The following is a 26,164-nucleotide window of genomic DNA, read 5'->3' on the forward strand; positions in this document are numbered from 1 at the left end:
GACACCTAAAGATATAGATATATGAAATACAATGGGAAACTGATTGCTAAAGGGAGTTACAATAAAAGCTTAAAACTTTTGTTTGTTTTGCGTTGCAGATTTCTTTTACTAAAAAACAGTGAATTGTGGCATGTGTGGTATTATACATGCACATGCAAACACACAAAAACATTTGCCGTTGTTTGCGTTACATGGAAGTTTGCGGAAATGGTCCCATTGTTTGATACCGTTTACTTCCTCCAGATAAAAATATTGGCACACACTTTGTTTAGTGTGAACATGAACAATGGGACTTGACCCACCGGCCCGTCTGAGGGCTCTTTCTTCAAAATGTTTAGTCTGCTGGTGGGACTGATTATCAAGAAGTTCAACAAGTTACCATAATTATATGAAATCCTGCACTCCGGCCCCTGATTTTCAATTAGCATACGTATATCTCCCTCTTGCTGAGCATGAAGCAATTTTAAAGTAGTATCAGGTGTCTCTTAAGGCCTTGACGTGATCGCTGTGTATATTTGAATATGATAATTTCAATGAACCACAAACCTGAATCTAAAGTTTGAGTCTCTACATACAAGCTAAAACATCTGGTCCTGCCATAAGATTTTGGCCCTCAGGACATTTTCTGACTGAAACACCCCCAGAAGGCTTCCCCTTACCTCCATGCCAAGAATAAATATGATCCAAATCATCCCTGAAACAGAATTCCTGCACATGAGCCAGTAGGGATACGGTTTAACTTCTGAATCAATAAAACCTTCATTTTTTTAAAGTCTCACATGTGTTTTAGAGGGTGTATCACATCTTTGTTAGGGTTAGGATGGCACTGAGTCGTAACTCAGACGGTCAGTGCTGCCTCATATGGTGGAGGTCAGAGGTCCTTAGAGGGTCAGGTGTAGGCCATTTGTTTTGTAATCTGACAAAATGATTCTCCAGAAAGGACCATAGAATTTAAACATTTAAGAGAAACAAGGCTACACAGTTATGATTGATATTGTATCTTTATCTCGACATGCTACACATATTTGCTTGATTAAACCACTATTAATACATTATTAAATATCACTAATTTGTGACATCTTGTTTGTTTAATCTGTACAACCAAAAAGCAGAAACACGTTGGGGTTTGATGGGGGTTATATGCACACCAGACTTGCGGTTTCCCCGTTTGCAGTCTTTATGCTAAGCTAGGCTAACTAGTGGCTTGCTGTAGCCTCACATATTTATTTCAGTTTTGTATGGAATAAGACATTAAAGAGAGTTGAAGAGATGAAAAGATCAATACCCCTCTCATGTCTCTGTGTTTACTGGAGCGGGAGCTGGGACGAAATTAGCTTAGCTTAGCATAAACATTGGAAGCAGAGGGGAACAGATAGCCTGGCTCTTTCCACATGACACAAACAAGAAACATATTACTAAAAGTCCAACCCAGTCATGAGAGTGGTGTTCTTATTTAACTCTTTTATGGATCCCAAGACGAGAAATTCAGATGTGACAGCAGCATGGAAACAGAAATAAGTCAAATGAAAAATAAGAATAGCCCTAATAAAATAAGAGTTACAGTATATACAACTAGTATAAGAAAAACTACACAAACTATACAGAAAATGAGTTATACAAGAGCCTTTAAAGACAAAGTTACAAGGTAAATGACAAGTTAATAAATCTGTAAGCACATCTCTCAAAATATGGAACTATTCCTCCTAAGATGCAAAGCCAAGGATCCAAAATATAATTCAATCATCAACCCTGCTTGTTAAGATCTTTTTTTATCCATGTTACAGTTTTTTTTAGGCTTTATGTCTGAGTGAACATGTCCCGGCGTCTGTCCTGGTACTCTATTATTACGGTTTCATTATTTCAGCACTCTGCCATCGCTGCCGAGATCAAAGGAAGACCAGGCTGGTTTGTGTTCACTCTCTGCAGTATTGACATTCAAGACAGTAATGCACACTCCAGCGCTTCAGAGCACAAATCAATGCACATCTTAAGTGAAACCTGCAGGAGCGACTCACTTCAGAGTCAGTTGGGAGCCAGACAAACATAATGATAGTGGTTTTGCCATAAAACATGATTACTTAAGTCTGGATTATAATTGGGTCATGTTGTTTTAATAAGTCTAGGACAGAGAGGGAATCCAGCAAAGCACTTAGTTCTCAGAGAAGGAGGTTTGCTTTTAGACTCCAAGCGTTTTAGAAGACATTTTTACCAGGAGCAACAGAGAAAAGAAAGAGATTTAGAGTTACTTTGAGCACTGTCTAGTGTGTTAAGGTGATGAGTGATGGTTTACACCCACATCCTTATGAACCACACACACACACACAAACAAAAGAGCCTGTGGACATGCTAAAGATCACAGCCGTGTGAGAGATGTCTACAGCTGCACTTTGAGGCTGTGTGAGAGAGCAGGAGGGTCGGTTGGTTTGGTCTCCTCTTTCTTCCACAGTTTGTGCACTATCCATGTACACATGGCTGAGTTCACAGGTGCAACCGACTCATCAAACACTGACCTCCGTAAAGCAATAACAGTCTCTTTTTGTTACCAAGAAGCTGTCTGTGTTCCCGTGTGATAGATTTCTCACTGCGTCAAGTGGTGGTGTGCACAGACAAAACAATACAGAGATAGAAGGTTGGTTTATTTTTCAGAATGAAACAATTGTTTATTATTTAATTTTCCGTTAAATAGTGCTAAAACAATTACTATTCAGTAGGCTTTGAGCTAAGGTCAGCACAGTGACAATGTTAACATGCTGATTTTAGCAGGCATAATGTTTCAAAAAAAGGAAAAGGACGTTCTTTTTACTCAACAAAATATATATGTTCTTAGCAGGTAAAGTTTAACATGTTCGCTTTTTAGTTCAGCATGTTAGCATGCGTCACCTTGGACTAGGCAAATCAATAATTTATGTTTCATTTCATGGACAACTCCGCCATTGTGACTGATATGAACTTAATGAGGAATATCAGTATAAGATATTTGTCTTTTCCCTGAAATGCATTTCATGTTTGTACCTTATAAAACAACATTGTTTTGCACTCTGTTCATGTGCACCAGTTTCTTTGGATCTTTTCACTAAATGCAGCTTAAATCAGACGCTATCAGCTGATTGGCAGACTTCACCAACATCAAGGCTTACTCCGGTCTGTGATGTGTCACCTGTCACCAAATTAACATCCAGGCTGCCACTATAACTATATTAAACCAGGATCTAAATGGCCAGAGCTTTGAACTGAAGAAGCAGAGCCTGAACGCCTCCGTGGTAATGTGACATCAAAGACGTGTGGCGTATATGAGCTTCATTAGAGGAGAAAAAAAATACCTTCTATTATTGAACCATGAAGGATACATGAAGTAACACATGCTCTTATTATAACACAGAGAAATACAAACATGCAGGAACACACAGAGGACACTGTTGGTAGGAAGAACCTGCCTCCACTGTTCCCAGCTGCTTCACGGTGACGTAAAGCATGCAGGAAATGCTTCATGATGACTTCCCGGGTTGTTTTAGAGCTTTGAGAGAGGAAGAAGTTCAGGAAGCAGAACTGGAGGAGGCAGAAACGAGGTATGTCAAAGACAGTAACTGACAGTAACTTGCATACAGTACTAAGAACATGTTTGATATTTAAAGGGACACATATTTTTCTAAGGAGTTGGTGGAGACCAAAATCAGAGCTAAAAAGAGAATGAATATGGTGACTCTGTGCACCAAGCCCATTTGTTTTGACTGAAGACGTATTTTGGTGCCAATAATCCTCTCATCTAAGGATCACACAAAGCAACTCAGATTGAATCAGATCAGAACATGTTGCCATGAGATAAATTAACATGAATATAAAACAGATGGTTTGTTACTGATATTTAAGTTGGTTTGAGTTCTTGGCCTGTTCACCATGCACACCTGCAGCTTTTCCTCCGACTGGTAGTTACCCTACCAGCTGGCCTGACCTATGTTTACCACACACACACACACACACACACACACACACACACACACTGTTGGTCCACAGATGTTTTGACCCATGTTTGCATGCACTGTGTCAAAACCAGCTTTGCAAATTTTACAATGGAAATGTTTTGTTTCTCCATATAACAAGCTGGCACTGGAAATCTTGTGTTCCCGCTGTATGATTATCTTATTGAGTGACATACTTTCCTTCAGGGCAGCATACAATGGCAATTAGGGACGATCTGCTTTTCCCCCAAAGTGTAGATGCTAAGCCCGGATGAATGCTGCGCTTTGTGTTACTATTGTTAACTTGGGAAATGTGAAACTTGCTTCAAATTGATGTGAAGCGGTGTAAAGTTGCATTTATGGGCCACCTGGTTTTGTAGCCATCTAAGTGAGCTATCGTTCATACTTACACTGCACTTGAGGAGGAGACTGTAGCAGTGGACCGCGGATGCTCTGCTGGTCTTCATGGTCTTGGGGCGGCGGTCCGCACTGCACAGAGCTGAGGTGTTTCTGCTTTCCCGCCGGCAGACGCCCCAGAGACACGCTGTCAAAAACAACCGTGGAAGTTTCTCACACTGTAACCCAGTATTCCCAGGGAAAGGCCTTTGAGAGGGGGATCGTTTCCTCAACAACTACACCACTTTGCTGCGCCGCTCCCGAGGAAACCGAGTTCCTGCAGCTCCAGCTGAACAGGGGCCCCCCTCTCTCTCTCTACTCCACCCGGGGCCCGTGCAGCCCGCTGAGGAGACAAGCAAATGCTCAATAGAACCTCTCATGTATCAGTTACCTAAAATATCAAACAGTACGTAAGAGGGTGGTTGACTTGTTTGTTTGACTTTTGTGGTCAGAAAGATTTCTGGCAAAACTCAGAGATGTGCAAATAGTGAGAAGAAGTTTATTTACTCCTTAGGATGTGTGAGGGAAGCTGGGTCATTTGTCATCTGAATGACTTATCTCCATCGCAGTTCATCACCCAGGAAATTCAACTCTGTGCTGCACAATACAGTCAGATGATGAAAAGAGCAAAGAATAAATCTTGTTCAGCTCCTGAGGTGAAAGAAAGTTCAGCAAAGACAGAGCTTTGGTGCTGCTGTGAAGATAAAGGACACAGTCGGGGTTCAGTTACTTTAGATTCTGAGGTTAAAAGTAGCCTTTTTGGCACAAAAACACAAACATACATTTATTATACTTTATTTTGTTTGGGCTGAGATCTGCATTTGTGCCTTATTGTGTCACCATCACAGGCAGGATTGTCCAGGAACAATGCAGAGAGCAAACAAACCCTGACAGGCTCTGAAAAGCCGACCCATTGGGACTCTATAGAGGCTGTGTGAGGCAGAGGGGAGCTGCTTTTGTCACGACAACTACAACTCTGAACTTTTGACATGCACATAGGATGGAGGGTGTTAATGGAAACGAGTGATTTGCCAATGTGCTGATGAGGGAGTGAAGAGGATTTAAACAAATCCACGAGCCTATGCAGAAGTGAGAATTTGTTAAACTAACAATGAGACCAGTGTAACGTCATACTACAGACATGCTCCACAACCGCACCCAACGACTTCAGAGGTCTGATTTACATGAAAAGCGAGGGAGGGGGTGAAAATGGCAACGTGATCAGTGACAAAAACAAACTCCCTTATTGCTAACCCTGTCTGCTCCCACTCCTGGAAACTGCGACCCAGCAGTGAAACGGCCTGATTGTCAGCAGACCGGTCTGTGAGTGCAGCAGCTCTTTGATACCAGGAATAGGGGGGTTAAAGAGGGGCGGGGAAGGGGCCACAAAAGCCTTCTGTTTCAGCCTGGGAGTGGGGTTACCTGCTCTGCTCTCTGCGGTGGGGTCTAATTTCACACATATCATGTGCACATGCATACGCATATGCATGCACATCCAAGTGCAAAACCACTTTCTCTTTCTCTCTCTCTCTCTCTCTCTCTCACACACACACACACACACACACACACACACACACACACACACACACACACACACACACACACACACACACACACACACACACACACACACACACACACACACACACACACACACACACACACACACAGCTGCAGGAGTTTGAGGCGTGAGGAGTGTGCATGTGGTTCCTCGGGGGACAAATGAGGTTTGTTTGTCAAGCATTCAGAGCACGACACCAGGACAAAAGCAGCCACATAACCAAAGTACTGGGTGACAGATAGTCATTGTTCTGTAGGAAATGACATAGACAAGCTGCTGGGAGATGTTTCCTGCTAAGTAAGGTTTTTTTTTTTAATGTGAACTAGGTCTCATTCTTGGTGGGAATAAATTTAGCAGCCAGTGTCAACAGCTGCAGCACCTCACTGAAATTCTGAAAAATGAGCAGTGAATTTAAATGGACAGGGGTACAAACACTGTAAAATAACTATACTATTAAATAAATCAAGACACACACACATTTTATGTGCAGTGAGGTAAATCAGATAGAGATCTGGATGGTAGTTTTCACTGTTTTACCATGTTTTCAGAAATCTATGGAAGAAAAAGAGATTATTGAATGACTAATCACTGATAGATTAATGAAAAACTCTTATACTAGCATGCAGAAGGAACATGTGCTTGCTTGTGAAGGGAGTGGGAGAGGAAACAAATGTAGAACTACATTTTACACAAAAGTCCAGTGGCGAGAAGACATAAAAGAGACATCTAAGGGAACAAAAGCTTCAAAGGTAAATGATCTACAAGAGGCTGTTAAGCAGGATCCTCCCCGTTCCTCAGACAAACTCAACGACAATAATGTTCATCATTAATAATAAGGGTCCAAAAAAGTCTGGCTACTCCCATAATCTCCTTTTCCAACCACAGGGATACTATTTCTGATAAATGGGGTGTAATAATAAACTATTAGAAACATTACGTTCTCATAGGAAGTACAACACGGTAAATAATCTAATAAATAAATACAGAGTAAAGTGTTGCAACAATTGCCAACAACTACATTACACTAAATTACAAAACAAATGTAATAAAATGAGTAGCTATGCTTAAACACGGGAATTTGTGGAGAAGGTAAGATTGTCAGGTTTTGTGAGCACAAAGATCTGACAAAGTGGTCGATGCAACAATGACTGTTAAGCTGCTTTAGAACTGTGCCACGGCAGAATACTTAACACTATAACTGGCCTCGTAAATATCTTCAACATCTATAAAAATTGGTTCTTAATTGTAAAACGTACATTTTTTCCAGGACATGAACCAAACGTCCTCACAAAGTGGCTACAGAACTGCTAAATGACAGTGACCGGATCCAAAAAGTATTCAGTGGCATATTTTGTAAACGCCAAGTGCACTAAAGTGCATGGATCTAATATTTCATTTTTAAATCAATTAAATATGCTAGTCTTTTGTGCATTTTAGTTTTTTTGGTTCATTAATACACTGTGTTGGCAGCAGCTATTCTCTCATAGCAGGAGAAGCACAGCAGTAAGTGATAATATTACACAATAATGCAGACAGTGTAGTGTTAAAATGGACCACTTTACTCTTTCACAACACATCCATAGAGCACATTTTCAATATCAAAAATAAAATTGCCTTCTTTGGAGCACATTTCATCGTAATCGTGTCTCTTTTCTAGAACAAACCAAACCAACGCACACAAGTTCAGAGATGGATCTGAAAACGTTCATGTCTTTACAGCAAAGATTTCTTCAACAGAACATTCGTTGAGCTAATCTTTTGGTTCGTGTCCAGTTTTCTTTTCCAGACAACAAGACGGATGCTCGTAACAGTAAAACATGAAACAGTGCAGCAGTCGGTGGAGAGTCAGGAGTTGCAGACAGCAAAAAGGCCCAAGAGAAGCAGGAACCATGCACAGCCATGTGTGAAAGAACCCAGCCGAACCAGTTAAATCAGCCAAATAGAAGAACTACAAACTGAATGTGTTTATTGAACACAGTTGTGGTTTAATAGCGGATGTTACCCTTTTCCATCCAAAATTAGTGCCTTTTAAATATATATTTTCAATGAATTCTCTTGCACATAAATAGCCTTATTATTGCTCATTAGAAAAACAAACATTTATGAAAAGTACAACTCATACAAACTGGCATTTAAATCCATGACAAAGCATTTTATTGGCCATAATGAAGCTAAAGCAACGGCAAAAAGAAATGTTAGCAACTGAACTTAACCGACTATAATCTGAAAATAAGCGTTTCAAAGATTTGCCGTTGTTCAAATTATTCTAATTCTTTAGAAACAAATCTATTGCACACAAACAGAGTTCAAATTAACACTAGTTCATTAATGAATTCATACTCGTACGTGGAAACCAATACGTCCAAAAAACAATCAAATTATGCTTGTTTAGTGAATATTTACAATTTTTAAGAGTCAGTATTACAGCTTCATCCATTTTAAATGTCACTCATTCATTGGCGCCATTTGTTTGAGATGTCCGAATGTGATCGCCGGTAACTTCATCACCAGACTCGTCTACTTCTTGATCCTGAGAGAAAGACAGAACCACAGTCAGTGAATACGTCTCCTCTCCCACCTGTGACCCTTCACCCCTTCACGTCAGTCTGATGGCAGTAGAACTCGTCGCTCTCATGTCTGAACAACAACCCCGGTCACTTTCATGCAATGATCACACTTTTCCATATCACAAGTCTGAATTTAAAGCCTTCAGAATAACGTAAAGACTGCAGCAGCACAGTGAGACATGCAGAGATGGAGTCTAAATGTCTTGTACCACCTTCTAAGACGAGTTGGACGGTGGCATCTATCATGTGAATCCCTGGATATTAAATGTTCATCAGCAGGTTCCTGTAGTGGTCCCAGTAATATTTGTTGTTAAAGTCTTCTGAAGTAGCATATCACAAGACAATAAGTTAGGTTTGAGACCAAGAATATGACCATAAATACTGATAGATTAAATATCTTTTAACAATTTGATTCAACTGGCAAAATATTAACACAAAAAGGTAGATCTCCTGTTTAAGCATTTAAAATGAAGTTAAAAACAATTGAATTTCTAGTAATTCCCTCTCACACACTTTTACAAGACACACTATCCTTTGACTTCCTATTTTAATTATTTGCTTTTATCAGTAGGCCTATTTGTGGCAGTCCTCTTCTCAGATGTGCTGCATTGTAACGGATATGTTCTACAGATATCCGTTTGTATTTGTTTCAGTTGGAAAAAAGTTGTTCAATCAGTGTTTGTCATGTGTCTGTTATGTGTCTGTTGGTAATTGTTATTTTTGTGCTGGTTTATAGTTTAACATACAGTGCATCTGGAAAGTATTCACTTTTTCCACATTTTGTTTTGTTACAGCCTTATTCCAAAATGGATTAAATTCATTTTTTTCCTCAAAATTCTACACACAATACGCCACAATGATAATGTGAAAAAAATGTATTTGAAATTTTTGCTAATCTATTAAAAATAAAAAACGAAGAAAATCACACGTACATAAGTATTCACAGCCTTTGCTCAATACTTTGTTGAAGCACCTTTGGCAGCAATTACAGCCTCAAGTCTTTTTGAGAACGATGCTACAAACTTGGCATAACCTATTTTTAGGCAGTTTCTCCCATTCTTCTTTGCAGGACCTCTCAAGCTCCATCAGGTTGGATGGAGCCATTTTCAGATCTCTCCAGAGATGTTCAATCGGGTTCAAGTCTGGGCTCTGGCTGGGCCACTCAAGGACATTCACAGAGTTGTCCCGAAGCCACTCCTTTGTTATCTTGGCTTTGTGCTTCGGGTCGTTGTCCTGTTGGAAGATGAACCTTCGCCCCAGTCTGAGGTCTAGAGCAGGTTTTCATCAAGGATGTCTCTGTACATTGCTGCATTCATCTTTCCCTCGATCCTGACTAGTCTCTCAGTTCCTGCCGCTAAAAAACATCCCCACAGCATGATGCTGCCACCACCATGCTTCACTGTAGGGATGGTATTGACCAGGTGATGAGCGGTGCCTGGTTTCCTCCAGACATGACGCTTGGCATTCAGGCCAAAGAGTTCAATCTTTGTTTCATCAGACCAGAGAATTTGGTTTCTCATGGTCTGAGAGTCCTTCAGGTGCCTTTTGGCAAACTCCAGGCAGGCTGTCATGTGCCTTTTACTGAGGAGTGGCTTCCGTCTGGCCACTCTACCATACAGGCCTGACTGGTGGAGTGCTGCAGAGACGGTTGTCCTTCTGGAAGGTTCTCCTCTCTTCACAGAGCAACGCTGGAGGTCTGTCAGAGTGACCATCGGGTTCTTGGTCACCTCCCTAACTAAGGCCCTTCTCCCCCAAACACTCAGTTTGGCCGGGTGGCCAACTCTAGGAAGAGTCCTGGTGGTTCCAAACTTCTTCCATTTAAGGATGATGGAGGCCACTGTGCCCATTGGGACCTTGAATGCTGCAGACATTTTTCTGTAGCCTTCCCCAGATCTGTGCCTCGATACAATCCTGTCTCGGAGGTCTACAGACAATTCCTTGGACTTCATGGCTTGGTTTGTGCTCTGACATGCACTGTCAATTGTGGGACCTTATATTGATAGGTGTGCCTTTCCAAATCATGTCCAATCAACTGAATTTACCATAGGTGGACTCCAATCAAGTTATAGAAACATCTCAAGGATGATCAGTGGAAACAGCATGCACCCAAGCTCAATTTTGAGTGTCATGGCAAAGGCTGTGAATACTTATGTACATGTGATTTTCTTCGTTTTTTATTTTTTAATAGATTAGCAAAAATTTCAAACAAACTTTTTTCACGTTATCATTATGGGGTATTGTGTGTAGAATTTTGAGGGAAAAAAAAGGAATTTAATCTATTTTAGAATAAGGCTGTAACAAAACAAAATGTGGAAAAAGTGAAGCGCTGTGAATACTTTCCGGATGCACTGTACATGAACCAATTCTTGTTCCCTGTGTAGAATGACGTTGGGCTGACCCTGCAGACAGCTGCTATACTGCACTGCCTGCCGTAAAATTGTACATTAGAGCACTCTGCTGGACAAACTATGTCATTACAACAGTTTAAATTGTAAGCCAATACTGACATATCTCTGATAGGCTAATATTGGCCAATAAAAATATCTAATATTTCAATCATCAGCTATTATGCGCAATATCAAATTTCATAAACTAGGCAACTCTGAAAAAAATGTATCATTGCTCGTGCTCACTATGGTCATTAAGACTTCAAAGGAAAAATACATTTTAATATCCATCATCATCTCAGCCTGAGAGAGAGAACAGAAAACACTCTTCCTCGGAATCGTAATTTTTTAACTAACAGTTTGTCCCTCTTGCGCATAAAAATCACACAAGCACATCTGTAAATGTCAGAATAAAGCCATAAACAGTATGTCTGAATGATGAAATGCCTTCATGCTAGAGTTAAGTCGCTTTTTAACTTTTTGGTTTTTAAATGTTGCACCTTTTTCATCACTGCCAGCAGCTCTTTGACAGTGGACTTCAAGGTGTCGGACGTCTTGCTGATCTGGTCGAGGTAGATGTTCTTCTGTTCGTCGGCAGCCTTTAGAGTCTGCTCCGTGTGGCTCAGTGTGCCCTTCACCTCCTCCAGCTCCTTAGACAAGGCTTTGTTGGTTTGCTCCACCTGAGCTTTAACCTTTGCGTCTTCATCTGCATTGAGACACGACACAGAGTTAGATGGAGGAATAGAAGACGACCGGTCAACGTCTCAAACTGAACTATTAAATAGCACCGGAGAAAACAATGGTTTGCAAATTATTTCATGTTTTGAAATAGGCGTCTACCCGTCATCTGCTGAAATCTGAAAAATATACATCTAAAAGGGTGCATAACGGTAATCTTAGCAACCAACAGGTATCACTTTTTTGTCATTAATACAGTCAATATCTACACGTTTTGACAATTTCTTTGTTAAGCTAGCCAACTAGCTAAATTATGCAAGCCCATTAACATCTCTTTCACTTTGTCCTCGAGTCTGTGGAAGTTGGGGATTTAGGCATCTCTCACATTTACATTCAATATAAAAATAAATGTTTAAGGAAAGTCTGCCAGAGATGATTCCTTGTTAAGAAACCGAAGGGTTTAGACTCAGTGAGAATGTCCCGTGTATGTCGACCTAACAGAAAGCATCCTTGTGTTTATCACCATAACTTGCTTTGGTAACCCGACTACCACAAACAAGCCGGCGAGGATTCAAATCAAACCGGTTTAAGCTTGTACTCTGAATGTGGCATTTGTGAATAATGTGCCAGTCCACATTTCAGAAATCACACAAGGAAGAATACTGAATGAAGTGAGACTGGGCGTCTTTGTAGCAAAGCTCAAATTGAGCCAGATCATTGTCCAGAGGGACTACTGACACAGAGTGTAGCCTGCAGCTCATTTCCATATACAGTAGAATACAATTCAAAATCATACCCATTTTGGCATCCTGCACCATGAGCTTCTGTTCGATTTCCTCTCTGGCTTTCTCACTCTTCTCCAGTTTCTGCATCATGCTGCCAATGTCCACCATGGCTCCATTATACACGATCAGATTTCCAGACTCGCTGGCCTCAGACGGTGCACAAGCTTTAGGAGCAGGAAGTAGTCCTCTGTTACCTGACAGAGACGGAGAAAAGAACTTCATAAAAAGGAAAGAGATCTCCACAACAGCCCTTTGCTTTAGGGTAGCTGTAGCTTAATGTTATGACACGCTCGATGTCATTATAGCTTTAAAAATTCAGCATAATTGATGGTATTAAAACAGTGATCACTCACCTATGAGGTTTTCAATGTGAGCTTCATTAAAGAAAGGAATAGGTTCATCCTTCCCTCGGTCTGTCAGTTTACGGTAGTAACACGACTCTCTGACCACTGGCTTGTTTAACAGCTTCTTTATCTGCAAACAGATGTGACAGGCAGTGAGTGAATAAGACTAGAGACCAAGTATCAGCGATGCACAGATCCAGAAACAAATCGTTAACAATTATGTCTGTGTGATCACCTGAGCACGAGAAAGGTGCAGTCCCAGTGTGTACAGGATCTCCTCCAGGTCTCTCTCCAGCAAGTAGCCACAGTGGCTCTGGTCAAAGTAGACAAACGCCATCAGCAGCTCCCTGTTGTGTGTGACCATCTGCTTCTTCTCCTGGTGGAACAACAACAACGATGACCACATTTATACCTACAAGCATGACTATGCTACATCAATGTCTTCCTAATATGCCTAAATCAAAAGCTAATAATTAACCATTTAACCGGAATTTTTACAGATTAATGCTATCAGTTAAACAGTGAAAAGAAAGCAGAGCAAAACTCAGAGTGGCAGCCCAGCTTAAGTGAGCCTGAGACCACAGACTGTATACGAGAAGTAGACGTTTGATTTCACCCTTTGATTTGTGGACTGCGGTAATGAAGTCTCAAGTTAGACACTTTGGCTTTCTCCATCTTGGTTTTGTGCAACCAGTGAAAGGAAGTGATCATATTAGGACTCTGGTAGGGTGGCGAGCTCTCAATCACAAGGTAGCCTACAAGCATACTCCCCTTTATTGTCTATTTTACTCTAAAAGAGACCGTAATTTACTAAATGGACATCCTGCTGTATTGAAGAAGACTTGAAACTAGCGATTTAGACCATAAACTCTTGTTTACAATGTTTACTGAGGTAAACAAGTGGCAATACAACTTGTAATTTACTATTACGTTGTGTGTTTATTAAGTGTGGCTGTGAATACAAGAAACATTGAAATATCCAAAATAAGAAAGCAATGTTTTTCTCCACTTAAGGCCTCAGAAAATGTGGAAGCGTTATCCATCACAGGTTCAGCGTGGTGCATGGTTTCTCATCATTGGCCAAATCATACTAAGTGAGAAATGTGGGGTCATTTTCTCACAGACTTCCATACAACCAGAGGAGTCTCCCGCTGATGGCTGTTAGAAAGAATTTAAGAACCAGAGGTTGCTGCTTGCCTGACACAGAGTTGTTGTTGTTGTTGTTGTTATCGTCAGGGCTAATTTTAAGCAGACAAACACAGGATCTAGCACATATTCAAAAACAATTAAACTGTACACACACTGTGCTGCTACAATCACAGCTATAATGCTGCTGTAATGCAATGCTGCTGTAACATTACTGCCGACTACTCCATATTCATCACACATGTTCTCTTTCTCAACTGAAAACTCGCTAACGTTGAGCCAGAATGACACGCAGCTGACAACCTTGTAGCTAAACTAGGAGACTTATTGTGAAAGTTGCTGCATGCGTTCACAACAATGCACGCAACAGACACGTGAACTGTGGAATCAGTTGCCTGTTTTGCACATAAACTGCAGCTGGCAATAAATTATGGATTTAACCTTTTTGTGCGTCCGGTTATTGTTGCAGCTGGGTGGCTTGTTAACAACCACAGCACCACTGCATGCAAGGCACTAATCTTAAATGGTTAATGATCCATCAAAAAAAGAAAAAAATTATTTGCATCCCTATACAACATTAACCAACAGACCAACCTTGTCTTTAGAGGACCTCTCTTTTGACGACTTGCGGTCATCCTTGCGGTCTTTCCTGTCTCGGTCATTGGAGTCGTCATCATCCTTGTCTAAGGAATTTCAATACAAATATCAAGTTGGAAAGTGGTTCAACAAGGTTGAACAAGTGGCAAAACAACTTGTAATTTATTATTACGTTGGGTGTTAATAAGTGTGGCTGTGAATACAAGAAACATTGAAATATCCAAACTAAGCTAGGTTTTTCTCCTCTTAAGGCCTCAGAAAATGTGGAAGCGTTATCCATCACAGGTTCAGCGTGGTGCATGGTTTCTCATCATTGGCCAAATCATATTGTGGGAAACTTTAAAATGATTGACCGAGTTGTGTTTAAAGAATTTGAGCAGTACCATCATCATCCTCATCCTCTGCATCTTCAGCCTCCATGGGGTCATATTCTTCAGCATTGGCCGTGCTGCAATCATCTTCGTTCTCCTCTTCATCTCGAGACGACTCCTTCTTCACAGCCTTTTCATCGCACTGAAAACACAAAGTGATACAACTGCATTAAAACTCACATCATCTGTGGGGCAAATGACAGACTGAGAAGACCAGATAGGTTTGAGAGGCTTGCCTTCTTCTTTTCCTCCTCATCCTCTTTAGTCTTCTTTACGGCTGGTTCTTCAGCCTCCTCCTCTTTTTCCTTCTTTATTTCACGCTTCTCCATCTCCTTCTTGACTTTCTTCTCCTTTTCCTTCTTATCATCTTTGGTAGGAAAAGCAGCCAGGACTTTATATATGCGGTAGCCGAAATCTCTCTGGAGCATCTCGTTAAACAGCTCAGCGAATAAGGAAACCTAGACAGAAACAGAGGGCAGTTTATGATCAACCTCAATAGAAAAGGTCACATTCAGCTAGTTTTCAAACATCATCTATTGTACATGTACACTGTAGACTTCTTTCATCTTCTCCAACACAGCATAAACGTGTGACCAGCAATTCTCACCTCAAAAGAGTGCTCCTTGTTGTCTTCCAGCCTGTAGTCTAACAGCACACTCAGGGACATCACACTGCAATCAAACTTGCCGTTCTTGGCGGCCCAGTTCGGGTGTACGATGATGGTGGGCTCATCGGGGAGGACGTAACGTCTTTCTCTCCGCTGGCGCTCAAGCTCCTCCTGCCTCTTCTTCTCCTCCTCCTAACAGAAGAACACGTCAGTTAGGAGAGCACTTTTTATAATTTATAATAATTTTGAAAAGACCACACACACACACACACACACACACACACACACACACACACACACACACACACACACACACACACACACACACACACACACACACACACACACACACACACACACACACACACACACACACACACACGATTGTGGTCCCACACTAACAAAAATATAAGTTATCTAATATAATACGATGTACCTCTCGGTCTTCCTCAGTGCGAGATGGCTGCTCTTCCTCAGCAGCCTTTATCTCCGGTTTTTCTGGCTCCTTGGACTCCTCCACCTGCTCCTCCACCTTCAGCTGCTTGGTAAGACGAGCGATCAGCTGCGACTTTAACCCCTTAGAGCTCAGAGAGCGACAATCAAGCTCTTTGCGCAGGTCATTTACCTACAAGGGGAGAAATCAAGGACATGGGAGATGCACATTTAACCTCGGGAGGAGAAGTAATCAGAACACGCACAATATATAAGAATTAACATTTGTAAAAAGGTTCAAAGATAGTTCTAATAAGTTAGTTCCAATCTTACCTTCATTGATTTCGGGTCAAGTTTAGCCCAGTGAGTGGGAATACTAACGTCCTTTGATTCGTCGTCATCCTTCTCTTCTTCCTCCTTGACGGGAAATCATTAAGATAGAGACAGGCAGAGAGACAGAAGGAGGTGGGAGAGCAAACCGTCAGTGCACTGCTTGTGGCCTGAGTGAGCTTTAAAGTTGATCCGTGCAAGAATCAAGGTCACATCTGTCTCTCATTGTCTCATCCTAGTGAGCTCTTGACTGTGTTTAAGACCACTGCTACTGAAGCGTACACAGGGAAGCTCTCTAGCTCTTATAAAAACCAACAGAAATGCCCTCCAGCAGCCAATCAATCAATCTGTGGAACACAAAAAAAGGTAAAAAATCAATGAGAGGTGTGTCCAAAAGGAGTGGAGGTACATCAGGTGAACTGAAGCTGGTCTCCAAACGGAGTGAGGATAGGGTGGCCCTACCATGGTCTATGACTGGGGTACTGGTCATTTATGAGTTTTATACACCTACGTCAGATAGGAGCCATCTGTCCAACCAACTGCCCTGGAAAAACCAAAGTCTACATATAGTCCAAATGAGAATGTAAAATCCAACAAGAACAGACAGAACAGGACTTTAGGGAGGTTCTCTTTTCCAAGTCAGACAATATCAAAATTGATGTAGAAAATCATATAAAAATGCACATTTCTACAACAAACACAATATTTACACACAACTGACTCCACAGATTCCAGCGTAAAGAAACATTTTAGATCCCAGCTTCAGAAAATCACAACTGGCTCAAATTTGAGTAACTATTTTAAGATGATTGCTAAACCAATTTCGCAAGCACCCACATTCAAAGTAGGTTACGCAAATATTGTTTTGAATAATGCACAACAAAATACCAGTAGCATGAAGGATTATACCCAGATTAGCACCCAATTATGAGGCGTTTGAGAAGCTGGAAGCTGTTTTATCAGTTGTGATCGGGGCCTACACAACACGACCTAGTCTCACTGCTTCCACTGTATGTGTCTGCTGGATGTGAGGGAAGGTGGATGTGCTGATGGAGGAATGGAGGAGTTGGAGCAGAGGAGAAGGGACAGGTGGAGGAGTAAACAGAAGACGCCTAGGTGAGGTTTGGTGGAACAATAATCTGCCTGTGCGTGTCTGCGTGAATGGTGAGGTGTGCATTGTGTCTGATGTGTAATCTTTTTTTGTAATTCCTGTGCCTTCCTGTGAGAAGCGAAAATGAGAAGAGAGGGATTAGCGGTTCAGTGCCTGTTCTCCATCCGCCTCCTTTCGCTCGGCCGACAGCTTCTCAGCCAGCTGCTCCCGAAGTCGCCGTGACAGCACCTCCCACTCTGAGCGGGTAGGAAGACAATGCCAAACATCCGGAAGAAACAAAACCACTGTCTCCACATGAGCAGGGACTGTCCGTCCCTTGTGTGTCTCCTCCGGCCGATGATAGCGAATCTCTGCAAAACGATACCTGTCGCAAAGGAAGAAGGTGCATTGGAAAGAAACATTTTGGTCAGGGCACAGTATAAAAGGCACGCCTTGCTAAGGCGAGCCTTCTACAGCTACTCCCTCCCATGAGCTCACTGAATGATTGTACGCATCATTACAGTGAGCCTTTCTCCCTCACAACACAGTACAGACACATGGACCCAGTCTGCAGCTCTCCAACTCTTGTCACAGGTTACGGCAGCCATTTTGAGAAAGTTGACAGACAATCACATGAAATAAATCACATCCCCCAAAATTCATCCCCATTATAGCTTCAGCCAATTATGGATGAGTTCTGCATTTAACCTTGGATACACTTAACGCACTACATTAGGGTAGTGCAGAGAGAGACAGAATCAACAGGACAGTGAAAGCCAGTTAAATATGTAAGATATTTAACAGGAAGAATAGAAAAATAATTAAAAAAAAAAAAACAACGTAATGGTAGTGTCTTCTGGTCCAGGCTACTGCTTCCAGCCACAGTCCATGCGTTTGGTTTTTCATCACAATGAAATATGCATTTACTGTATATGTATAAAGAGTGTGACAGAAAGAGAGAGCCAAGACAACAACACACAAAAAGCCAAAAAGAACACCGCACAACACAATAAATAATAACGGTAAATAATAGGCAGCAAATTAATAATACATTAATCAGTAATATTAAAAAAAGGAAACACAAAGAGATCACATCATCAACATGTCCAGGATGACATTTTGTATAGAAGTAGTCAAATTAAGCAGCATATTAGAGTTACTCAATTTGGGATTTTAGTACCGGTTATTAAGTTTAAACAGAAACACAATCGATGAGAAAAACAAATATGGATTAGAATAACGGCTCTTACCACTGAGTGCACAGACTAAGATCTATGCCTGTGAGTGCCTTGCAACAGCGTATGGCTGTCTTTATAAGAACCGAGGGATCCTTCTCTGGGTCCGCTCCGTCCAGAGAGGGAGACCAGTGACCGCCGATGGCCATGGCCTCATCTTTACCTCTCATTCCCACCAAAAACTAAAGGAGAAAAACAGATGGGCACAAAGGAGAGCCACAGAGTAGAATAGGTTAGATGGAAATAGGGAATGACGGTATAGAGGTTGGAAATATCAAAAAAGAGAAGAGAGAGAAAGACAAAAAAGGTCACACATATGGGAGCCAACGTCAGTTAGGACGCGTACACATTCTGAGTACTCGGCATTGGAAAAGATTACATCAATGTAGGCTCATGTGCATGTTACAAGCATGGAACATGTGTGATGTACCTTGACGAGTCTAGCAGGATGTTGGAAGGAGTCTTTGACTTCCTGGGAGTCCTCGGCCAGAGCACAGGACTTGTGATAGAGCTCCTCTAAACTGGGGTTAGCCAGTAGCATCACCTGCATTATGAAGAGACCACATTACAGTCATTATAAAATCAAACCCTATTTTGACTCTATATTTTTTCTCCAATAGCCATTCAGTGGAATCTTAACACTGTATTGTATCAGCGCTGTACGAGGCCACTGCTAATGCAACATGTTTTCCTACAGATGCCACAAATTAACTGGCATTAAAAAAAAAGTGACACAATAAACATAGCACAATGATCTTTTTCAGATCAATCAATTGGCGTGAAAACAATAATGTAACAGTCCCACTGGCCTCTGCGTCTTATAGAGTATGAAACACACAATGGTGCCGTGTATTTGTCATTGGCAGTCATACCTTAGCACTGTAGGTGTGGTTGGCATCAGGAGGGTCCAGCACAGCTGTGTTCTTGACCAGAGGATCCACCTCTTTGTGTAAGATGTGGAAGTTACAGGCGTTGCTTAACTGGAAGGGTCTCGTCAGAGGGAAGGCATCCACCCAGGTGAAGACGGCATCAAAGAAGTCGCTAGGAATGTAGAGGCTCTGATAGCGTCTTCTCAGCTCCATCATATCACAGCTAGAGCTGGAGAACCCACAGAGAACAGTTAGGACCTCCACAACACAAACTGGGACATACTGTTCACTAAAAATCCATTAAAATGTTAAACACATTCCAACAGGAAGTGGACTCAACATCCAAATCTGACCTCATATGCGAGATAATTTCAGGGGGTCCCAAGACATATTAAATATAGACATATATCGCATTAGATTGCCTGTACCAGTGATATAACTTGCCTCAAAATAGATTTAATTTAGTGTTTGTGAAAGTCAAAGTGTGAGGGAAAAGTCAGGAAATGCATAACAAATCCACAGATACTGGACCACATTGGATAATGCCAATATAAAAAGGTGCTAGCTTTTAAAACAATACAAAATCTGGGCTCTTGCAAACACCAACCTGACTATTCTGGGGGGGGGTCGGGACTCAAAAAGGTCGAGAACCACTGGACTATCACACCACTGACGTGTTGACATCCAGTACAACACTTCAGTGATCCATTTCAGAGAAAAACTGAGAGCATTAAACACTGAAAAGATTATACTCACCCATCTAAGCTGAACTTGGAAAACTGGACGGTGTAGCGAGGAACCACCCTGCGAGGTCGCCGAGGTGAGCGGTCCCGTCTGGGAGAGCGGTCTCTGGAACGTTTGCGAGTGGGCGAGCGTTCCCTTGACCGCCTGCGCTCACGGTCTCTGTCCCGACTGAAGAATTGATGAGTAAACACACTAAGATGAATAACTTATGCTGAAGGCATATTTTAGAGACAAATATTTGATTATCTGAAATGATATCCATCAGCATTTCACCTGCGTTCCTCTTTAGTCCTGAGGATGAGCTCAGGGCCGCGGTCATTACGACTGGGGAAGCGAGGTGGAGGCTCGATTCGTCGTACAGGCTGCGGCTGTGGCATGAGCCTCACTGGGGGCTGAAGCAGACCTCCTGGAAACACATCTAGAGACCAGGGAAAAAAATGCTTGTTTAATCACCTACCAATGCTTTGATTTAGTGGTCAATGTTGTGCCAAAACAGCTGCAAAGATACTGGTGATCATCATCACTTGTCTGACTGCTTCATAGCCAATACTAGATAAATTCAATCTCCCTGACAAGTATTTCACCTTTGGGTGGAGGCTGTGGTAGCAGAGGCTGAGGAGGGTTTTGGAGGAGAGGGGCCAGAGAGGCAGCAGACAGCTGGGCCTGCAGGAGGGAAGGAGGGGGAGGCTGGGTTGGAACACTGAATGTTGGGGGAGGTAGCGACTGCATCATGGTGGGTGCTGCCTTCATCATGTTAGGAGGCTGAGGCTGGCTCTAGAAAAAGGAGAAGAAAAAAAAGGAGAGATGAGCTGAAGTCCAACACGAAACAATTTAAATTTTAAACATTTAAAATGGTAATGACAACATATAACAAGATGTACTGTACAAAATCTTCACTGGCTGCTTGAATGAAAAAAAAATGGTGCTGAGATCGAATCAGGCCCTCTGGCTGAAGAAGAACTGGTAGAACCAAAAGGCCACACTGCCCCCACATTCATAAATATCAACTCAACTACAAATACCATCATGACAATTACATATTTCTCACTACTTGGTAAGGCACTGATTCAATGGTTAGTGATTTGAGGGGTACTTCAAACAAAATCTCTATCCAAAGATTACTATAATCCAACACAGCCTTTGTTTTTCAAACAAAATAATTATATAATCTGGGTAAAAGGGCCATAGTCTACAACAAAAATCATATTTAAAAAATGCACAATGAAGCAGTAGTGTAAAAGCTGCGTCTCTGTGAGGTGAGTTAATGTTCCTCAGAATAAAGAAATGTGTTGTTAATCCACTACAAAATTGTGGTTCTATCCGTTTGGCAATGACAGCAAACTAAAAGAAGAAGAAGAAGAAGAAGAAGAAGAAGAAGCAAAAACAGCAGTTAAGAATAGATGCAACTATAGTTATAGTTTAACATGAACAGGTTAAGCTAGAAAGCCAGGAAACAAAGAAAAAAAGTCAAAGAAACTGAGTAGAGAGAAGGACCAACAAAGTGTGTGATTCAAGGCTAGGGGGTTACATTTTGTCTGTTGTCCAAAGTGGAGTGCATGTCTGAGTAGCGCAGCTGCATCCCTGGCTCAGCGTAAAGGCTGCCAAGCTGTGGAGGAGCTTGAGGTAAAGGCTGCTGCTGATGCTAGGAGGGATTGAGAACACAACAGTCAATTAAAGACAGACAGGTACAGATATCAAAGTCGAGAAAAACACATTAAGACCATCTTCAGACTAAGCCCGATGAATGTCCAGGATTTAAAGTGAACCTGTAGCTCTCACTTTTGGAAATAATTCAAACAGATATGTTGTCATCAAGTCAGCAAGAGTTTCAATGTTTAGTTAGGTCAATAAAGCTGAAGCCTGAAACTAACTGAAGCAAACGTACAAATACAAAGTTCAGAGCAACCACACGGTAAGTTACGAAAATGTTTCCCATCTTTGAAGGACTAGACTGGGGGACATTTTTTTGGAACCGTAGTTCACATTTTGTGTACCTCAATGAATCATCAGGACTCTTTTTCAAATATAAAAAACTGTCCCTTTAAATATTATTAAACAGCAAGTACGAATTCAATATTCAAACAAAGTGTGTCTATACATTTTTAGAGCAGACAGGGCAATTTTGAAGCCATGAACAAATGCAGTGGAAACATAAATATTGCGCTGATTGTGTCTAAAAACGGGAATTAAAGTTCAAGCAGAAATCTCCCAGTTTGTATGAATGTACCCAACAATGTTATCCTCTCCTTCATGAGTTCTCACCGACTGGTTTGCTAGCTGAGGTAAGGTCTGGATGCGCTGGGCGTTCCACTTGAAGGGCATGTTGGGGTTGTACACAGCTTCCACTAGGACCCTGTCACCCACCTGAGGCGTCTTCCCCTTTACAGCACTAAAAAGACACATTAAAAAAAAGCATTACGACATCTCTATACAAGTCAAGTCACCTCAGAGTCAAAAAGGCGCATGTGTCTTTTGGAATAATGGGTATTGGCAAAGCCATTAGATATTGGCAGTGCCAAAGTAATGCATACAATAAAGAAAGGCATTTAACATATCATTCCACCAACACTCTTTTACCTAAGCTGAAAGAAGACATCTTCATCTACAAAGCCAAATGTGTCATGTAGCTTGTTGACGACACCAGTGAAGACTCGCTGCTTCTGTGGCTGCGTCTGCTGTTGATGACTTGAGCGTGGTGTTGGGTAGGACACGGTGATCTGGGCGGTCTGCTGGGGGTTGGACAAACTTAGGCTGGTGGGCAAGGCGACGGGGGGCTGAGGTAAAAGAAAGGAGGAACCAAAAAAGTGCTACTATGAATACACTTTAGTTGCATGTGAATCAGTAAATACCGTGGCCACTCAAACAGAGACATTTTGATACCAAATCAAAACTAAAACAATGAAGAAAACTGCAAGATAATCATCACGAATCAAAAAAGCAAAAATTCTTCAATCTGGTCTGGTCTGCTGTGGAAATGTTTAAAATGCTAAAGATGTAAACAGATTATAAACTAATCTTGGCGTGTATGTCTTTGAGGTTGTTTTTATCTTATACACCTTCCTTATTGCCCAATGCATGCTGGGATAGACTCCATCCCCATGATACGCATGTATATATGGATGTAACAATATATATGTATGGCAAATGTGTTTTTGCACATTACCTGAGAAAGAAGTGCCTGTTGAGGCTGGGGAAGCTGTGAAGAAAAAAGAAAACACCATGAGTGAACATGTTGTTGACTTGACAGCCCATGGTTGATGTGGACATGAGCTATATTAAGTGCTATGTATACACAGTCATTTCAAATTATCCAGCACATTCCCATGATCTGCCTCAGGATAAATGGCTATGTTAAGATATCTGAGGAAGAAAATGAAGTGAAGGGGGGGGGGGGGGGGGGGGGGGGGTTCAATCATGCACACACATACCCTACGTAACTCAATCTAATTGTAATCTAAACTCCCGGACTCTTATCATTTCATTACCTACGTCATAAAGCTTTATGTTATTGCCTGTATGCAAGTCAGTTTTCCATGTCTATGTCACTACATGTCTTTGTCACATTGATTCACAAATAAAAAAGAAATATAAAGAACTAAAACTGAAGGAAAAGATAGATTCCAGAAGTCAATTAGATTCCAGAAGTCAATTTAAAAGAGTACAAAAAGATTTTACCTACAGACATATCAAAGCGTAGGGCATTTTTTATTTACTGCTCTATGACCTAACCTGCGATTATTTCCCTAACACTAAAATGACCATTGTGTAGGATTTAGTAGCATCTAGCTGTGAGGTTTCAAATTGCAACCAAATGAATACCCCTTCCCTCATACCTCCTTTTCCAACTACAATGGCCATATAAAAAAAATGTCCATATCATATATGTTGTCTAGTCTAAACCAACCAATATACTGTATATTATCCAAGGCAAGTATGAGCAGAGGACTTTCCAAAATGAAACAAAGCAAAATCAGCCTATGTTTCACCTGATGGGGTACATTGTACAGTTGCTGTGGAGGGGGTTGCTGCTGTTGCTGTTGTTGCTGCTGCTGCTGTTGCTGCTGCTGCTGCTGCTGCTGCTGTTGTTGTTGTTGTTGTTGTTGTTGTTGTTGCTGCTGATACTGCTGGAGGGCTGTATTGAGCTGAGACTATATGCGTTACAAAGAACATAGGAGAGATAATGGTTTATTACAATGAAGAACAGCTTTAGATGTCTTCATGGCAAGAAGCATAGATTGCCGAATGTGCTTAGGACTCCATCGCTGTGACTGACCTGCTGTAGTGCGGCTGCGGCAGCTGCTGCAGCCTGCTGCTGCAAGGCAGCAGTTTGCTGAGACAGCTGATAGTTTGCAGCAGATTGGTTGCTGAGAGAGGCTGCAGCCAAGGCTGACTGTTGAGAGTAAACGGATGGGGATGCTCCCAGAAGAGATGGCTGCTGCACACCAAGAGCTGCAAATAAGTAAAACATGGCTCCAGATTCAGAGAGTTGTGGAAAATCACAATGAATGGGCAATGTTGGTGACAGTAGAACTCCATATAATCAAAAGATGACATTACATATTTGTGCAACCGTGAGGGAGGGAATGAAACAGCCCAGACCCTGAGGTTTGCTACACTCACAATGCAGGCTATTGAGGTCAAGGGACGGTCCTGAGTGGCCCGGCTGGGACACCGCTGTGGCAGCAAATTGAGTCGCCCACGGCGGGTTCTTCTGTCCCCCGAACTGGGCCATGACTCACTCACGTTAAAGGCAGTCTCTCTTCACCAGGCCAATGCGTGTCACTAGAACCATAATCAAAGAAAAAAAATAAGATAAAATGAGGCACATTAGCAGGAAGACAAATAGATAACATGGGTAAAGGAATCTTGATAGTGAAATACATTTGGGGTATCAAAGATGACACACTGTCATGTTGAATTGACAAACTTGAACTGTATCCCCATATCTGTACAAAGTTAAAAGGACATGAATCCCAAGCAGCTAATGTGGATTGTCCATAACCTGCCACTGTTTACTTTGCAATGCAGTAACTTAGGTTATATACAGAGAGACGTGTGCATTAGCAGACAAAGAAGCCAACAAAGCAACAATTAGCTCTCAAACAACGTTCAATGTAGCATCGTAGCTTGATGAGAAGCGTTGGACAAAAACATAACATGTTCCATTACGTATGAAAGAAACGTATAGTGTGTTGTTTACACCGACTGGACGAGCCACGACATCCAACTATAGTACCTACGATTGTTCAACAATATGTTAACGCCATTAGCCTGACACGAAATAAGCAATTAAAGGGAGCGATGTGACGTTAAGTTAGTACCTCGAGAGGACAAATGATTTATTCGAAACACACGTACTATCAAAACATGTTAACGGTAACCTTGATTTCAGCAATGCGCCGTAGATTAGTAACTGCTTACACAGCAACCTCGACAGGCTCAACAGCAGTGTGGCTAACGTTAGCAGCTTTAACTGACAGAGGGCCAGCGCAGGCAGCTAACAAGCTAACATTTACGTCTATTTACTGTTGTAGTAAACTAATTCGCGTTAACTAAACATTTTTTATAAGATAACGTATGTATTATGGCTTGGTCAAAACTGTTGCATTAATGCGCAGCGTGGCTACTGTGACATATAACACGCTCGTAGATACACATAGCTAGCTAACGCTTAGCATTAAGACGTTGTTAGCTTTGTTGCTAGATTAGCCTCGTGCTGGATTTGTTTTCCAAAGCGAGGCCCGAAGTAACGTTCGCCGTCTGTCAGTTAACGGTAAATGGCTAGTGTTTTAAAAACAATAAAAACATACAGCAAATATATTAAACTCTATCAACAATTGCACTTTAAATATCCACAATAACTAACGTAGTAAAGGTTTTAATTAAAACATTGTCAACACAGCTTGCTTACCGCTGTCCTGCGCCGGCCAATATAGACATGATCTGCGCATGCGCGGGTAGATAAACTACTGTCCTTGGCAGCCGTGATTTAATGAATAGTGGTTTGTTTGTATCGTCAAATAAATTGTTTCCGTCCCTATGCGCCCGTGCCTCGAAATCATGGGTAAT

At 41.6% G+C, this 26,164-nt stretch overlaps 1 protein-coding gene across 2 annotated transcripts; it reads right to left on the reverse strand.

The window, feature by feature from the left end:
• Window positions 1–7,451: 7,451 nt before the first annotated feature.
• Window positions 7,452–26,032, reverse strand: ccar1 (cell division cycle and apoptosis regulator 1). Of its 2 annotated transcripts, none has more exons than XM_068722177.1 (26): window positions 26,007–26,032; window positions 24,716–24,877; window positions 24,369–24,544; window positions 24,082–24,243; window positions 23,259–23,291; window positions 22,673–22,869; window positions 22,358–22,484; window positions 21,624–21,737; window positions 20,680–20,869; window positions 20,369–20,513; window positions 20,108–20,263; window positions 19,355–19,580; window positions 18,913–19,026; window positions 18,498–18,664; window positions 17,422–17,632; window positions 16,161–16,244; window positions 15,832–16,020; window positions 15,396–15,587; window positions 15,025–15,246; window positions 14,801–14,930; window positions 14,415–14,503; window positions 12,910–13,050; window positions 12,684–12,804; window positions 12,342–12,524; window positions 11,368–11,573; window positions 7,452–8,443 (listed from the first exon to the last, which is right to left on the reverse strand). In XM_068722177.1, exons 2-26 carry the CDS (start codon window positions 24,825–24,827, stop codon window positions 8,363–8,365), a joined length of 3,768 nt encoding a protein of 1,255 aa, XP_068578278.1. In that variant the 5' UTR covers window positions 24,828–24,877; window positions 26,007–26,032; the 3' UTR covers window positions 7,452–8,362. The 2 variants fall into 2 exon arrangements, with proteins under 2 accessions (XP_068578278.1, XP_068578270.1); XM_068722169.1 differs by having other exon boundaries at window positions 20,108–20,287.
• Between the last annotated feature and the right edge of the window lie 132 nt (window positions 26,033–26,164).

Source organism: Cebidichthys violaceus, unplaced genomic scaffold, assembly GCF_023349555.1.
Source record: "Cebidichthys violaceus isolate CVI_PGR_0920_01 unplaced genomic scaffold, fCebVio1.0.p SCAF_10, whole genome shotgun sequence".
In the NCBI taxonomy this organism is placed as follows: Eukaryota; Metazoa; Chordata; class Actinopteri; order Perciformes; family Stichaeidae; genus Cebidichthys; species Cebidichthys violaceus.